The sequence below is a fragment of the Daucus carota genome, chromosome 3 (genome assembly GCF_001625215.2).
Source record: "Daucus carota subsp. sativus chromosome 3, DH1 v3.0, whole genome shotgun sequence".
Classification (NCBI taxonomy): Eukaryota; Viridiplantae; Streptophyta; class Magnoliopsida; order Apiales; family Apiaceae; genus Daucus; species Daucus carota.
The window spans coordinates 53,909,058-53,926,591 of record NC_030383.2 but is presented as its reverse complement, the minus strand read 5'-3'; the positions used below and the strand labels follow the sequence as shown (position 1 = coordinate 53,926,591).

The 17,534-nt window shown below is 34.1% G+C and overlaps 2 protein-coding genes across 5 annotated transcripts; both read right to left on the bottom strand.

Annotated features, from left to right (window-relative positions):
• Positions 1–9: 9 nt before the first annotated feature.
• On the bottom strand, positions 10–3,237 carry LOC108210466 (uncharacterized). Of its 4 annotated transcripts, none has more exons than XM_017381763.2 (6): positions 3,097–3,237; positions 2,868–2,954; positions 2,616–2,678; positions 2,328–2,426; positions 463–712; positions 10–382 (listed from the first exon to the last, which is right to left on the bottom strand). In XM_017381763.2, the coding sequence occupies exons 1-6, from the start codon at positions 3,169–3,171 to the stop codon at positions 249–251; spliced, it is 708 nt and encodes a 235-aa protein (XP_017237252.1). In that variant the 5' UTR covers positions 3,172–3,237; the 3' UTR covers positions 10–248. The 4 variants fall into 4 exon arrangements, with proteins under 4 accessions (XP_017237252.1, XP_063945486.1, XP_063945487.1 ...); XM_064089416.1 differs by having other exon boundaries at positions 463–709; XM_064089417.1 differs by lacking the exon at positions 2,616–2,678.
• A 7,273-nt stretch (positions 3,238–10,510) lies between these two features.
• LOC108214948 (telomere repeat-binding protein 4) lies at positions 10,511–15,399 on the bottom strand. Its single transcript, XM_017387220.2, has 10 exons — positions 15,220–15,399; positions 14,020–14,157; positions 13,106–13,937; positions 12,785–13,009; positions 12,639–12,701; positions 12,467–12,546; positions 11,831–12,072; positions 11,378–11,686; positions 11,176–11,239; positions 10,511–10,958 (listed from the first exon to the last, which is right to left on the bottom strand). Exons 2-10 carry the CDS (start codon positions 14,098–14,100, stop codon positions 10,773–10,775), a joined length of 2,082 nt encoding a protein of 693 aa, XP_017242709.1. The 5' UTR covers positions 14,101–14,157; positions 15,220–15,399; the 3' UTR covers positions 10,511–10,772.
• Positions 15,400–17,534: the final 2,135 nt, after the last annotated feature.

Genomic DNA, 17,534 nt, shown 5'->3' with positions numbered 1-17,534 from the left:
GTTCAGCAGTGATATAAATAAGTCGTATTCAATGATATTTCGGTCAATTTCACAAATCTGTTTGATGAAAAAACACACTTGTTACCAATAGTAATTTTTAATAACACTTGAGAGTTCCCAAACAATTGTTATCATCAGATGGAAAGGAATTATAAAAAGATTACATCAGTAGTCACTTGAGAAACATAAGCTTTCCAGTACAGGTGTATGCCATCGCACCCACCGGCGATCCGTGAGATGTGTTGGTCTTATGCATAAGGCGCAACTCGAGATCTACGCAGACCCTGACATATAAGATATATTTCTCTAGAAGATGATCTTGTAGCTTTAGGCCGCAACCACGATGACTTTCTAAAAAGCGGTTTGCAGATCTGGCTGAATTCTACATAGCACATGACCAAGAGTAGGAAATTAAGAATGCGTACCAAAAATTAAATAAGGCTCCATAGAGGAAATTTCTACCTTTATTATCTTCACTTTCTAGTAACTTAATGATAAGGTTGCCCCCAGGCTTCAGCACACTATCGTCCTCCAGACTACAACTAGAGCTATCTGACTGAATTTCAGTATTACGTGTTGGAGCCAAGGCAGCCCCGCCAACAGCCAAATCAAGTGCCCGCATGCCCAACTCAGCAGATAAAGCTGCATCCCGAGTCGAAATCCCAGAAACAATAGGACACATATCTGAGAGAATGACAGAAAATCCTTTCTGCTGCAGAATTGGAAATCAATAATATCTTTCTTTTAGTATTTATTAAAGTATAACAAAAAAAATTAATACAATCAACCATGGTAAAAATATAGCATTATCCTGTGAACCGTGATCCAGAATATGCATGCAATAAATGTGTCAGAATAATATCTATAACACTCGAAAAGAAGCAAGGGGATTTGACAATCTGTAATTTCTGTTTATTGGAAGGTATGCAATCAAATAACATTCTCTTGGAAATATTTGCTACATATTATGACATTTAAATATGAAAATGGTCAATATATACCTCAATACATTTAAGACAAAAAATATGATATAAAACAGGAATCTTTAGTCTAGAATATGAACAAGTTAAAGAAAGCACCCATCATTTGCATCCACAAATAAGTAAATAAAGAAGGAAAAGGGACTGATGCATCTTATCCCAAAATCTGCACACCTCATGTCCTTTAGGGTAACAAAGCAACCAAACAGTTGAAAGTAGCGGCAAATCGATATGCATTGGTGTAAGGATGTAATTTTTCCTTACTTTTATGCATCAAAAATACAGGGCGGGTCCTTATAGCAGTCTCCAAGTGTTTCAAGCTCCCTCAAACATAATAGTCAGCTCATTTCTCAGATTGTAAACAGCTTTCTTATGCTTTTATAAGAAAATATCCGAATATATTACAAAGTAATTATTTCTCCCCCATATGTATTCTATATAATCTTGCACCAATTTCCTAAATGAATGGGCTGCAGATTGAATGAAATGTACGGGCCACAAGTGAATAGAGCTAAACAAAGATTCAGACAGTAGAGAAATATTTAGAGTTTTAGACTGAGCCAGGTCAGCTTGGCTACCTATTTTCAATATATATCATCAAGAAACTTCTTTGCAGATAACAAAAATATGAAGTAAAAGCCCAGGGAAGTTGCCTAGTGATTGTATAACTCGTATTCTTGCTAAAAACTTTTTATCTGACAAATGTTTCCTTCCCTGTAAAAGATAACACTGGCTCCCCTGCCCCTCTACTTTGATTACATTTGTGATCTGAGAAACTTATTGGGGATATACTTAAGTTCTTGCTTAACAATTCCATCCTTCTTCTCCGAGGAATGACCCTTGGGGCTCACTACATGATGTTTCAAATCAGGGTGGTGGTACTCATTACGCCCAACCTTTGACACAACATTTGGGGGGGAGGGTCAACTTATTTTACATCATATTACGTTGCAGCCGAGTGTGGATGTTTTCAATAATTCTATAGCAGCTAAGAATATACAAGTGAGAAATACTTAACAGTGAACCAATCGCTAAGGCATATATTTTTGAACACCGCTAAGGTATACATTTTTTAACGCTGATTCATGATCAAGCAATACCTGAATAACTTCTAAAATTCACAAAAAATTTCATTCGGAATCACTAATTCCTGGTAAGGGCATTAACAACGTTACTTGATGGGCAAATAATGTAAAATGAAGTGATAGCCTATCAATACACCTAGTGGTGATAAACTTTCAGAAATTACAAATTCCAAATATCATGTGTTGACTGAACAGAAAGCCGAGTAGGATACTTAAAATCTATTGTACCAAAAACGAGAATAACATTTAATCACTGTCATACCAGAGGAGAGAGTTTCCTGATTTGATCTTTAGGGAGGTTCATGACATCAGCAGAAATAGTCTGGACTCTCGAATCACAAAGGGTAGGAACCTTCACCTTCTGCTCTGCATATCCACCGAAAGTCCAAAAAACAGTTAATCATGGCCTTAAAAATACTAGTATAGTACTAGCTAATTAGCAAAATAATGGTACTGTCAATACACAAGTACAAATAAATCAAACCTCTTTCTAAGAGCACCGCATGAAACATAAATGATAAACCAAACAATGGGGCTTAGCAAAAATTACCTTGAGATCGATTCCAACAACAGAACCACCATTTTCTAAAGGACCCAAGCTCTGACAAGCTACCTAAATTTAGTAATAGAATATGTTACAAATTTAAAGAAGTAAAACAATTCAACCTTTTTAAACCTACAAATACCTATTTCGAAATAGCATCTCCCTCAAAATGTAAACTTCAACAATGCAACAACAAGAATACAAACACACACAGACACACATGGAGAGAGAGAGAGAGAGAGAGAGAGAGAGAGAGACCTGGAGCCAAGCACCAGGAGCACAACCAAGATCAAGAACAGAACATCCAGGTGTAATAAGTTTGTATTGCTTCTGCATCTGAAGCAACTGTTTTTTCCCACAAATTAAAAACAAAAACAAATTACAACAATAAACTAAAGAATATGAACACAGGGGTAAAAAAATTCTTGAATGGTTATGGAACAATTGAAGAAGATGTGTATACATATGCGGGTAATAAAAATCGAACCTTGAAGGCAGAGCGAGCAACATAACCAAGTCTCTGAGCCTCTCTGTAGAAAAAATCAGGAGCTCCTCCGCTCATATCTTTGTTTTTTGTTTTTCTTTCCTTAAACCCTGGGCTCTTGTTAGTGTTTCAATTTCAGCAAATAAATATACTAGCAAACAGCCGGGGCTTTCTAATTGAATTTTATATGATTAATGAATAGTAGTATTTTATTAAGTTGATTATTAATTATTATTGATAATTTTCTTCAAAAAAAAATTTATTATTGATAATTCCTTCAAAAAAATTATTATTGATAATAATTAATATATACTCTATCTATCAAAAAGATATTCCACTTATTAATAAGAAGCATAAATCAGTGGAGTAATTGAATATCAAGGAAGTTTCAGACATCAATTTAGTTAGGTTGATAAAAATTAAAATATACTCGAGCATATATATGACTTGCATTATATTTATAATTGATAGCACTTTGTAGCCTTTTTATATGGAGTTACGTAGCACATCATTATAAATATATACATACCATATATATCTATTATATTTTTTATGGGATATAATTACAAATTTTGATTCCGAAAACAAAGTTATACAATTTTTTTATTCCAAAAATCATCTAGAATTATGCAATATCTCAACATGATTCTGTTACAGAATAATAAAAATCTAGAATCAGAATCAATTTCGAAAATATAATTTTTTTCATCAAATTTTAAGTGTTAAATCACTTAATATCAGTGTTACAGAAATCGGGAATCGGACCTAATCGGTTGAGCTACCGATTCAAGGATTAATCGGAAATCGGGGATTAATCGGAATGATTAATCGGAGTTAAAATCGGGTTTATTTTAATATTAAAATATTATTTAATATTTAGCTATTATTATATTAGCTATTTAGTAACTAATATATTTACTATATTCATAAAATCTATAATTATTCATATTTAAAGTAATATAGTATTTTAATTTTAATAATTTATCACATATACTTCGATTATTAAATATATATAAGGATTAATCGGATTTCAAAAATCGGATCGGTGGCCGACCTTGCAGGGGATTAATCGGGGATTTATCGGTTAAATCGGGGATTTTTAGAACACTGCTTAATATAGATATATGTTATAGTATTCTATATTAGAATACGTTTTATATGTATTCTATAATAGAATTTATAATAAAATTGATAATTTGCAATGGTGTATTATGTAACTCGGAGTAACTCCATGGAATGAGTACAACCAACTCATCATTCTCTCCATCCACTTCATTCTTATTATCACTCCCTTTAGCAATCACGGCTTGATTCCCCAAAAGCAAAGCCAGGATCCCCGACTCCTTCTCCCTCTGTTTCTGAAGGAACTTGCCCGTGCAAGGCACGAGCATTATAGTGAAACTTTTTTATATTTGAAATTATGGATAGCTATTGTTGTAATGTATCCTTCTCTTCTTTCTTGGGGAAGGAAGTAGTTTCATTTTTAAACAAACCAGTGTCTGCAATTCTCTTATCTCCATTCCCACTAACATTTTGTCCCGAAGAATTGGGCACAGAATTTACAGTCTGATTTACTGTCTGAAATCACTTAAACAGTCTGATTTGTTTTCAAGACTTCAACTTTATTACCCAAGTCATGATTTTGAGTTAGGTTCATTGCCTGAGGACCTTCCAGTGAATTCAGCACCCAAAGATGAGCTCCACAAAAACCACAGACCTGATCTTGTTTTCCAGCATCCAGTATCGAGTTGCTGGAATCTACATAACCATAATGTTAATTTTTAAATCAAAGAGAAAACATGTGACATATATTTATACGGAACCCGGATAAAACTGTAAATGGCATGAACTTAAAGTACCGTTTTAACTACAAAAAATAGAATTTCTTACAATGATTTTCGGATGACCTACATAACCCCCAAAATAACACCACTACTACCAGCAAAAGACATTGCATACTAAACAATTATGAAAGAAAAACTGAGACCCTGAAATTCGAAACAATACTAAACATGAAAAACTACTGAACATTTCTTGGACCAATCAATGGCACATGCCCAGACTTGTGATTTTTCTGAGCATCATCCTTACCAAAACCCATGAGCTCCATAACTTGATCAACCCTCATCAGCCCATCAGCCTCCGAATCTCCACTTTACCATCCATGTACTCCCTCTGTTTTTTTTATATGTCACTTTTGACTTGTTCATGTACTTTTAGGTGGGTTGACCGGATATTAATAATTATTATTTTCAATTGATTTTTTTGTGAATTAAAATTTTGATTACATATTTTTATTCAGAAAAAAAAAATTCAAAAATAATACTTTTAACTACCCGGTCAAAGCACTTAAAAGTGTGTGCCAAAAAGTTAAATGTCATATATTTAAAAACGGAGGGGGTAATATGATGAATGCAACAGTCGAACTCATTAAGTATGCATCATCATAATGATGAAAGCCCCCAGCCCCCCCCCCCCCCCAAAAAAAAAAAAAAATTATCACTTGCGCATTATTAGATTTCATGAGTAATGACTTCAATAGACTTATTAGAGGGTCTCATTGGTGTGCATCCAGTAGGAATTGAACCTACTGGTCAGCCAATCAAGAGTGGCTGCCTCAACCATTCAACCATGCATACTTTATGCTTATCAGGGATACCTTTCATAATATGTATCAAATTTCAGTGGAACGAATAAATAGAGTAGACAAAATTCAATTTGAGAAGAGCCAAGGAATAATGAATAGGTAGGGATCATAACTTCTTGAAATTTATTACTTTCACAGGCTCGATTAAATTTCCTAGGATCTTTCATCACATTTTTTTAACTATGAGCCCATGAATTTGGAGATTCCTACTTTCACGGGATTTACATCATTCAACAAGTGGATGATATCAAAGGTAAATTTTCTTTGCAGTAGCAGTCCTTAAATATCATACGAACAGTTACAATATGTGTTAAAAAGATTACTTGACAACTTACTAGGTTAGTCTTCAAATTCAATTGGGCCACAAATAATATGCTGTAAAACTAAGTAATATTCAAACAGGAAAAGATCTGAAATATCAAAGTTGATTTCTATATCCGATGTGTACTCGAGTTGACAAGTTCCCTTGGCAGCCATAAAATGTAGCTTGTCTCTATACCCAAATGTATCTTCACAATAGTGGCATAATTTGAAACTAGAGGATTCTAGAAACTCGAAAGGAACCTTTGGTCAACTACACATGCTTTAGGTTCCATTAGCAATGAGGATTAGTAAAATCAAACACTGATCAATTAAGAGATATAACAGCTAAATCAAAGATGGACACCTAGCTTTGTTCTATTTAATATACAAGCACATATAGAAACGAGATGTTATACCTTAATTACATCACGGCTTATATCTTTGATATTTTTCACAGATACTATAACTTTCTTCCCTTTTGAAGGAATAGCACCACCAGCCTTCAACTGTAAATTTTTCAATATAATACCAAGACAAAGATATACTTTCAAAGAAAATTAGGTACACAAAAACCAATGCCCTACAAAAAAAAAGTTAAACATGCCAACCTCAGAATTGCGGTAACCACAAGCGTCATAAGTAGATGCCATGACAATTACTTCTTGAAAGTACGGAATCTCAGCGCATTTGTTAAGCTTCAACAAATTTGACACAAATGCGTCAAATGAGACCAAAAGTTTCCGTACGGTTAGAAATTTGTTGGAAAGAAACTCCCGTGTCCAATTACTTGATGGTTCCGTTGTAAAACTCGACCAGAATGTCAACAATGTTATCTTACAAAGCCTTCTAGAAATGTCGTCAAAAGCTTTATTTGTGTTGGTATGCTTTAAAGGTTGAAATGTGTGTTCAGTATAGCTTGACTGCCTGTTGAGGCAGTGTTTTATATTATTACTTAGTCTGCTCTTTAAAAGTCATATGCTATTGTTGTTGATTTCACAGTGATTCTAAAGTCTTGTTAATTACGTTGGAGTGTAATTCCATTTGTATATACCGGACACACATGCATATTATACCGGACATGACTTAGTGGAATCCTTTGGACTTGTCAAGTTGGCTAATCAAATTACAAACATATTTTGTGTTTTATGCAGAGTAATGACAGAAATAGAGACTGAACCTGAACTTGAACCTGAACATGAACCTAGACCTGAACTCGTTCCTTTTGACGATTCTGCTGAGAAGATGCGGAAAATAATTTGTGAGAGGAGAAAATTGTTGGTCGATGAAACTGATGATAAGGAAAGTGATGCAGCATCTTCGGTGGAGTGGAAAAAAGACATCAAAAAACTTCAGGGTAAGGGAAAAAAAACTCATTGAAGAATACAACCAGGTTCTATCAAATCTCTACTTGCTTCCAGGTTACGTTCTTGCCATCTCATCTGGTGTATCTGGCCTGTTTTCTAGCGATCCAAAATTATGTTGGTTGTTGTCCAATGTTGTGGTACTGATCATCATTTTTCTAGTGGCTTTATGGTTTGCAATCCGTTTTGCGTATCGGCAGTTGGTTGGTCTTCAAGCAAAGATGCAAGAACTGGTTAATGAGAGGACTAGGCTTCACCGTTTTTCTCTGGATCAGATTAGTTCTTTTGGTTCGGACACGGAAAAGCACAAATCCAATGTTGAAGAAGTGGATTAACTATGAAGCAAAAAATTCACGGTCGGAGTTTCAAGCTCAACATTATGATAAATTCCTCTTACTCATCATCATGTGTGGTCTGATTTATGCAGGTATGCTTTTTGTAGCTGGATACCACGTGCTTTGTAATAGTAAGGTAATCATTTGTCTCCATAAATTTTTCTTTTCAAAACTAAAGCAGTTGTATGATTTTATGCTTATTCTTTGTATTTACCTTTTGACAGTCAGTGCCATGTACCCCATGTACTCTTCATACACCTCTTTGTCTTCATTCGGTAAGTTTTCATTGCATCTTTTAAATAAAAATTAGTTTTCCCTTTTTGGTATTGTTCACTTTTTATTGATACTAGGGAATTATGCTCACGTTTCGTGTGCGAGTAAATTATTAAAATTTTCACTAAAATGAGAGTGACAGAAAATATATTAAACTAATATTAACTTTATTTTTAACATATAACTTGAATGGATGTCCTTATTTTGCACAAAGGTTACTTTTTAACATATAACTTGAACTCATCGTATTTCTCTTGACCATCATGTTATTACTCCTAACTCAAATTATCACCAATCTTACCGTTGCACCAATCTTACTGTTTCTTGACTTTTCGGCTTCGAGACCATCTACATCTCTGTGTGCATGTAAACATGCATTTCAGAACCTGACGCTTCGAACACCTCACTTGCCCTTAAGAAGAGTAGTATTAGTTGCTCCAACTTCCAAAACTTTGACTGTTGTTAACTATTGGGAACATCCGGAACATGACCCCTTCGGCCCTTCACTCTAAACACTTGGCGTTGCACTAATCTTACACTCAGCATCCTAATTTCTCCACATCTATATCATTATATATCAACATCAATACATGAGTTCCATACTCCCACTACGGTTTCGTTCTGTCACCCGTGTCCTGCTACTTGTCCCTATGTTTCTGAAGGAACTTAATCTCTTCCAATGCCAAACTGCTCTCAATTTCATCTCAATTAATCACATGTACCATATATTATCAACTGGTATCTCTATATTTCACGTTAAAACATTCAACTTCAGCAATATATAAACACAAACAAAGGCATATAGATACATATAAAGACAGAGAATAAGAGAGCAAACCAAACCTTCTTCGGCGTTCATCGTCGAGATTAGTGGCATCGCTTCAGTATCCTAAATGACTCTCTATCAATGCTCTGCACGATGCACGATCCGATTACTATCTGGCACTGGCGCATAAACATGGTATAATAGCAGAGGGTAATTTAAAAATTCTTTATAAACTGAAGGCATATGTGTAATTTCACGAGCATTTTTCTTGCTTTTTTTGCCCATAGTCCCCTTTTAATATATAGAAGTAGATATTATGCACTGTTATATATATACTAAGAATAAAATTAGGAAACTGATTCCTCAAAAATCTCATCATAATTAAGCACTTTTTCTAGTTACTCTCTTCTTCGATGCCACTGTCATCATTATTGTCCAATTTTATTTGAATCCAAATAACATGTCAAATAGATAAAAATTGGACATGACCAAATTGCGCAAAATTAAAATAGGTATGAGCTAAATCTACAATTTGCTACATTTATATTCTTATAAATTAAAGTTGATGAAAGCAAAACATATAAAAAGAATAAAATAAAATATATCACACATAAAATTGCAGAGTTAGAGGAACTTCACAAGTTTTTCAAATTGCTTCGATGCTAGAATTTGAAGTCAAATCTTTTTCACATCTTCCGACACAGCTGTGCTGGAGATGTTCTTAGCCGGGAAATACTCCATAAAGGAGTAAAATAGTGTGACCCTGTGATACTGTTACTATCACCGTAATTATCATTAGCTTTATTAAGATTGTCTTATTGACAAACCAATTAATGCCACTGTAATTATCATTAGTTTTACTGAGATTCTCTTGTTAGTTGTTAGCAATCAACTAAGGTCTTGAGAATTTATGAGTCCCCGCATGTTAAACACTTCTCCGCCGTGAAGTGAAGTCATCTAGTCATCTAGCATAAATTTCTGGTCTTAAAATTTAATCTCATATCATGGGTAGCTGTCAATGAGCATTTATCTACAGACTACAAACAACAGGTCAAACCTTTTTATCACTGTTGACTGTTGTGAAATGCATGCATTATGGACAGCAAGCTGCATTCTTGTACTTTGTTTAGAAAAGAGGTTCAAAGAGATGGAATTTGTTATGTTCTCTGTCTTCTTATTCTGATTGTCTTGCAAGCTTAGCTTAGTCTGCTTGATTCTTGGTATGCCAAGTTTCTGTTAGTATGATCAAGTCATTTACTATTCTGTCTCCTCGTTTGAGTTTTTAATATAATTTTTACTTAGCAAAAAAAGGGAAAAAAAGAAGAAAAAAAACTCCAACTCCTATTGTTGGTTAAACCTGTAACAATTAAGTTATCATTCTGAACTCAAAAGATGGGTGCAGATAAAAATCTTTAAATGTAAATCATTCTTAAAAAGTGAATGATTTTATCTTATACAGGTGTCCTCAAAAATAGGTATCACCGTCTTATCAATAAAAGGTCTTCAGAAAGCTTAGAAGTTGCAACAGAACCCTTCTTTAATTTGTACAAACAACCTCAATATCAACATTACATATGAATATATAAATCAAGAAGAAAGTTGCACAGAGTAACTAATTACGCATAATTGGGCGTCTTTAGCAGCACCGCAACATTCAGCAAACTCCATATAATAAATCAATAAATCACAAAAGTACTCGAGATGAATCGTAGAGTATTGAGTGCACATGATGTAAGAAAAGAAACTAAGTTCCAATTATAAACTAGGCGTAAATACAGAATCAGCATCTCCTTACATACAATGAGACTTTGTAGGAAATGCTGTTTATTCAATCAATTCATTTACAAGAACCAACCTCTCCGAATCAGGGAGGGCCTGGGAATGAATCACAACTGAGTGTTAAATATTACAAGGCAATTAACTGGAATTTTCACAGTTTCCTGTCTATTTACTTTCCTAGATCACAAGTTATGTACAGTTAGACATCCAGCATTTTAGAATCCAACCTCTCCAGCTAATTTAGGAGGGTCCATCTGATGCTTACCATGTTGCTTGGATTGATGCTGAGACCAGTAAGCATGAGCTGCTAAGACCCTGTCCAAAAGCTCTTGGGGGACAGGCTCTCCCCGACGCTGCTGGGGCGCTATACTTGCTGTATGAACTAATGTCTTCCATTTATCCTGGATGAATCAAGATCACATCAAAATACCTCATTTAAAATATATAACTAATCTATAGCTACTTTGGTGGCTCTATGTAAAAAAATTAAATAGCATACTCATTTTCACTTGTCTAACCAATTGTTCTTTCCTACGTGGGACAAATTTAAAGCCATGCATGAGCTTTCAATAATAGGGATCATGTTCTACCAAAGGTAAACTATAGAATGTTTTATACCTTCAAGTCCACATAAGTTCGATGATTCATATCATCAAAGGAACGCATTTTCACGTCACGCCACCTGCATAATCAAAGAAAGTCAAAACATAAAATTGAGTTTCTAGACGCGATTGATATGGGCATCTTGTGTTTAAATAAGATTTAAAAAAATGTTGGAGCATTGTGATTGAGAACAATGAAAAAGGTTAGGAGTGCAAACCTTCCGGTGCCTAGTTTCTCAACTGCTTCAACCAGTGCTTCTACTTCTGAAACAGAGAAAGGTCTCCTTGTTCTGCGTTGGGAAGGATCTGGTCGCTTAGCTTTCTGGTTCACTGGAACAATAGCAAGTGTATTTGCATTGACTGGAGGAATAGGAACTAGGGCTTTGGGCGCGGATATCTCCATAGGTACATCAGGAACATATGGAACTATTTCCTGATTACCTACTACATTCTTTTCCAGATTACTGACAGGAACCTGGTCAATTGAGGAGTTGAAGAATACTGAATCCAAAACAGGAACTGAGGATCTGGTAATGGAGAGAAAATGTTAGCGGGCTGGCAACTGTGCTGCCTCTATGCAAGTGCACAATGATAGCATTTGAACAACTCTAGAAGAAAGAGCAAAAAGTACTTATTCCAGTTACGATATGGCTAGAGCAAACCTTTCTCACCTGGATAATTCTTGATGTTCGTCACATGGTAGCAGAAGTTCAGGATCTTTGCAAGATATAGGAGAAGTAGCTTTTATAAAATCAGGCTCCAACGTAAAACCAAGAGTGTCAAGGTCCTCATTGTGAGAGATACCAATCTGCTGAAGGGTTCTGTTGTCATCTCTAACTCTTTTTCCTTGAAGAACTACTCCAACATGTAAACCACCTTCAAGTATAGCAGTGACAGCCTCCATAACAGTAATCTACAGAATATAAGCATGTAAGACTCCATTAAGCTCTACAGCCCCATAACAATTAAGACATATATCTCATTATGTAAAATCCAGGGTACACTTCTTATATTGGGAAGAAACAGACAATCAAAAATACAAAAAAGAAACATTTGTCAGCAAGATAATCCCTATTTCAAAGTACACTGGTCATGACTTGAGACAAATAAATGCTGTTGAAATCATAAACCAGTCAAACATCAAAAGAGGTCAAATGGAAAAGGTTTATGGTGAAATTGGTGCAACAAGCCAATATTTCATTAGAAAAGAGAAAACATGAATCCTGGAAATTTCGTAAACCCGGTCGATCAAGTGCTGATGCTGAGAAATTAAAGAAGACCAATAAAAAAGGAAGATAAAACTATACCTTTAGTGAACCTACAGTTGCAGTTTCTGGCACCTCAATATAAAGCTCTGGTACTTTGAAGGATTTAATGCTAAACTTGACTGAATTGGAGAAATATTGAGTATAAGAATTCATTTATGGCGATTACATAACACAGGAAAATTTAAAGGGGTGCGAGGATAAAATAAACTACCGCGAGGATCCTTGGACTGGAATGATGCTTTATCACCTATCTCTGAAGACGAGGGTCCAATTGCTGCACAAACTGGGCATCTTTAGTTATCAATTTGTTCTAATCATGTGGAGTGAATCCCATTAGATAAAAAGATGAATATAGACCTTTATGCAAAGCAGGTGTCCTGCTCTTGTCTCCCTTTGTGGTTTTCTTAGCGGAATTTGAAATACTATCACTACTTGCCTGCTGGTCAAATATATATGCTGATCTATAGTGACACAACTGTCTATGGTCATACAAACGTCTCCTTTTAGAATGCAATTCACGCTGATATCCCCCACCTGAATGAATGGATTTTCTTTTGTGATAGATAGGCCTGTTTCCCCTACCTTCAATAAAAGTTTTGTAAGTTTCCAATTAGACTTGGAATGCAGTAAAGATTTCATATGAAAACATAGATGCAACTTGATAAAGCATGTACTTACCAGTGTTTATGAATTCGCAATCATTCCATTTTGGTGCTGTTCTCCAATATCTGGATGTCATCTTCTTCATTCTTCGATATTTGTTGTATGATTGTTGCCTTGAGGGCTTTATCTTGCTATTCAGGTTATTACTCCTAAAGTAATTTTCATCATCATCTCTATCAACTATTTTTACATTATTCATGTGCCTGGGAAAAGAAACACCAGGAACACGATCCGCGCACAAAGAGAACTTTATGCTACCCTCTGCATTATTCAGCTTACGACTACTATGCACATGATAGTCCCTTGGATCCTTTGAACCGCTGAAGTTAGCCATATACAAATGTTCATTCTGCTTCTCTACAACCGCAGACTTTCTTTGAGCTTCATTACATAATTTCCCATCACCGTTAAAGATCTCTTCTGGTTTACTAGGGAAACTTCCAGCTGCACTGTTACTTGTATATTTATCATACTTCACATCACCGCCAACTTTGTTCAAAATATCAGAATGTGTTACAACAGATGCATGCTCGAAATATGAATTGGTCTGGATATGCGGAAGTTCCTTTAGTGAAGATTTAGTATTGCGCTGTGGAGCGGCAGATTCAGGGAAAATCACACTTTCTACACAGCTTTCCTGATCAAGACACGCTGATCTTGCAACTCTTTCCTCTACTTGTTCTTTTTTTATACTATCCTTGTTGATTCCAAGCTGCACTTTCCCTTCTGCTATATTACTAGAAGCAGAACTTTCGCTTTCCTGTAACAACTTGCCAGCTACAGCTGCCAACAATTCAAATGCACAAAGTTGGCCGTCATCCTGTAATTTCTTTCTCAAACTACTCCTCTACAAGCAAAATGCAACACAGGTTAATGGGCGAATACCATTACTAAATAATAAAGTAGCATTAATTTAAGTTTGTCCTTACCCTTAGAGATCTCGGAGCTCTAGGTATGACTGGGATCTGGTACCCATAAAACCCATATTCTTGCCTTTTCTTCACAACCATGTCTCAAGCATGCATACTAATAAAACACTACAAATGCAGTGGTGCGATGCTCCCAAACTACAAGCAAACCAATTAACTTATTAAAAAAATTTGAGTAAATTGGAATATGTATTCTATTACAATTAATAATTACTTAAACAATAAATATAATTGGGTGCAACAAACTTATTTAGTTACGAGTATGATAACAGTGAATATTCAAAACCTCAGCTACACCTCTGAGGCTCTGAGGCAAAAAAAAAAAAAATATTCATCTCCATGATGCTCATTCAGCACCATGATACAGTTAAACAAGTTGTCTAGTAAGTTACTCATCATTCAGAAAATAATAGTTCTTCCCATATATGGACAACTGCACTAATCTCTCCATTCAGATGCAAAAGATCTCAACTTAAAAGTCGGACTATTCATTCATATCACACAATTTAATAACAATTAAATATGTACCAAATCTTCAACCACAACACATTGATCACCAAAAAGTTCATTTGATTAACTACCAATAAACTAATTAAACAACCCACATGGTAACCTCGTGTACAGTTCCAATTTCACAGATCACACATACACAACCTATTTCATGAAATTACAAATTTCCCATCAAACCCAACTCCAATTCATTTATTTTTAAGCCTTATCCAAATTAACCCCAACAGATCACACGCAATCTAAACTTGAATCCTATACCTCACACCAATTTGATCCTAGAGTCATTGTAATGACACCAAATACCATGATCTCGCACAATTGTGCACTAAAGCCAAGAAAATGTTACACTTGGACCAAAAATGATTGAAAGATCACATTTTTAACAACTTCTCTAACTTTAAAATATACCCAACAAACAATCACCAACACCCTGATCACCAAAAAGTCCATCACACAAGAAAACACTAAAATTTCGAAATTTTAACTACAATTTCACAAAACCCACATGTAATTCAGAGAGATCACACAAACCCAAGCATAAAACACGATCACTTATGAAAACTGATCAGATCAAGCACAATTACACAACAAAAATATGAACTTTACCACACAGATCAAAGCAAAAAGAAACAAGAACATGATCTGAACATAAAATAACAGAAATGTTAAGAGTATGATCAGAATTATCACCTGAAAAGGAGAGAGATTGATGTAGAGTTGGTGTAAGAGATTTAAGTTGGAAATTACGTGAGAACTGAAAATAGAAATGATTTTTAGAGAGAGAGAGAAGAGAGAGGGAGAGGGAGGATTGGATTGATTGTGGACAAGAAAAAGAAGAGAGTTTAGATTTAAAATATAAATGTTGAGTGTGCCTTCTTAAACCCCACAAAAATATTACTATTACTATAATATAAAGAGCTGTAGTATGATGGAGTTCATATAATTATCAAATAAAAAAATTATTTTACATTTCTTATATTGATTTTGATATCTAACATTGTAGATTTGAAATAATACATATTATATGTGAAGAATTTAATGAAATTTATAATATATGTTATATAATTATAATTTATCAAAATATATATTTATGTTTAAATAACAACTGATTTACAATTTTGAAGTCTCAAGCAAAGACTTCAACAATATTTAAATACATTGGTTTTAAAAATATGATTGAGCATAACATTTAAAATTAATTTCAAATTTTAATTTAATATTATTTTAAAGTGACATTTTTGATGAATTTTCTAGATGGAAATTGTTTTATACTAATTAACTCAAATACAAGTAATTTAGATAAATTCTTACGAGAAAGGTGAGTTTTTTATTTTCTTTTCCACACAATTTTGAATATTTTGATCACTTACTATGATATTTTTATTCATAAAAAATAAAGTAAAATTTAAGGTGTTCAGTCAAAATTTGATTGAAAAAATTTAAAAGATTTATGTCTCCGGTGAGAGTATACTATTATTATCATTATTATCTCATATTTTATTTAAAAGTCACATTTTTCCTAATATAATAATGTAACAAAAATTATTAGATAATAAAAACTAGGGTTTGTCTAGTGTGTGCCCAAGGGCACATGCTAAGCACTAACATTTATAAAATTGGAGGGATTTGATTGGTGTGGTTGTTGTAAATGCAAGGGGGGTCATCATTATTAAAGAGTGTAAGCCAATCAAAATCTCCCAAATTTATAAGTTTTAGTGCTTAGTGTGTGCCCTTGGGCACACCATAGAAAAACCGTAAAAACTAATATGGAGATTGGAGACGGGTAGATTTGTAATTTTAAGGATTTACCGTGGCAAAAAGCTGGTGAAAAAGTGGATGTCCGATCAAGGATAAGAATCGAAGGTCAATCCTTGAACTTGTTTGAGTTAGGACATGCTTTCAATTGGACCACTTCCCCTCCTTTCTCTCTCCACCACTCCCATCTCTCCTCTCGCTCTAGAGTAACTTTTTGCCACCGTGGCATTTTTTATTCTTTTTATATTGTCCTCTTGTGTTACTCCATTTGTTTGTACGCAAATGTTTTAATGACAAAGTTAGTGTTTTTATCAGCACACTGAGTTTGAAAATGTAGTTTTGGACACCCGATTGCAGGCTCCCTCTCATTTCTAACCAATTTATTCAACCACTTTTCAAAACTAACCAGTTTTTTTTCGAGCTTTCAAAACTAACCAGTCTAAATGAGGGGAGAAAACGCGACCTGAACGAAAAACTTTTTACAGCACGGGTCGCGCTTTGAAACAGCGACCCAAACACAAAAAACCCCGTTGAGGTCGCTGTTTCAAAGAGAGACCCAAACACAAAAAACCCCGTTGGGGTCGCTCTTTCAAAGAGAGACCCATGCTGTAAAAAGTTCCATATGGGTCGCCCTTTGAAAGAGCGACCCATATGGGTTATTTTAAAAAAAAAAATTCAAAAATCGGAAAATATTATTTCAAAGGGCGACCCATATTATTTATATTATAATATTTTATAATATAATTTATATAATGATATAATATAAAAATATTTTATATTATATAGTGATACATTATTTGTGATATTATATTTTATATTATTATATTATGTAATGATATAATATAATATTATAGATTGTAATATTATATTTTTTAATTTAATTTAATTCGGAAATATTTTTTCCTTTATCTAATTTTTACCTAATATTTTTTTATTTACCTAATATTTATAGTTTATTAATTATTTATCTAATATTTAAAGTTTTATTTACCTAATATTAAAATGTGATGCAGAGAATTATTTTTTGAGGAGTGTGCAAATAATTTTGATTGTATGGTCACATCTAAGGCAGTAGGTTTTTTAGCTTTTTATTACAAAACATTGATTTAACACTGGACAAAGCTGCCAACTTCATTGAAATCATTCAAGAATTCAATAAGCCAGCCTGTTGTTACTGCTCAAATATTCACTTTTTTGCTGAGAGGACGTTTTTCTGCAAATCCATTAAGTAGAGAAAGCAATCTGCATCA

Bases quoted from the DNA above. Each gene is read 5' to 3' on its own strand.
- LOC108210466 (XM_017381763.2), bottom strand. From the start codon at position 3,171: ATGAGCGGAGGAGCTCCTGATTTTTTCTACAGAGAGGCTCAGAGACTT. The intron at 2,679-2,867 runs GTCTCTCTCTCT...TACTAAATTTAG, and splicing joins CTCCTGGTGCTTGGCTCCAG to GTAGCTTGTCAGAGCTTGGG. The intron at 2,427-2,615 runs GTAATTTTTGCT...TATGCAGAGCAG, and splicing joins TTGTTGGAATCGATCTCAAG to AAGGTGAAGGTTCCTACCCT.
- LOC108214948 (XM_017387220.2), bottom strand. From the start codon at position 14,100: ATGGTTGTGAAGAAAAGGCAAGAATATGGGTTTTATGGGTACCAGATC. The intron at 12,702-12,784 runs GTCTATATTCAT...CAGTTTGTGCAG, and splicing joins GACACCTGCTTTGCATAAAG to CAATTGGACCCTCGTCTTCA. The intron at 11,687-11,830 runs GTGAGAAAGGTT...CTCCATTACCAG, and splicing joins GAACATCAAGAATTATCCAG to ATCCTCAGTTCCTGTTTTGG.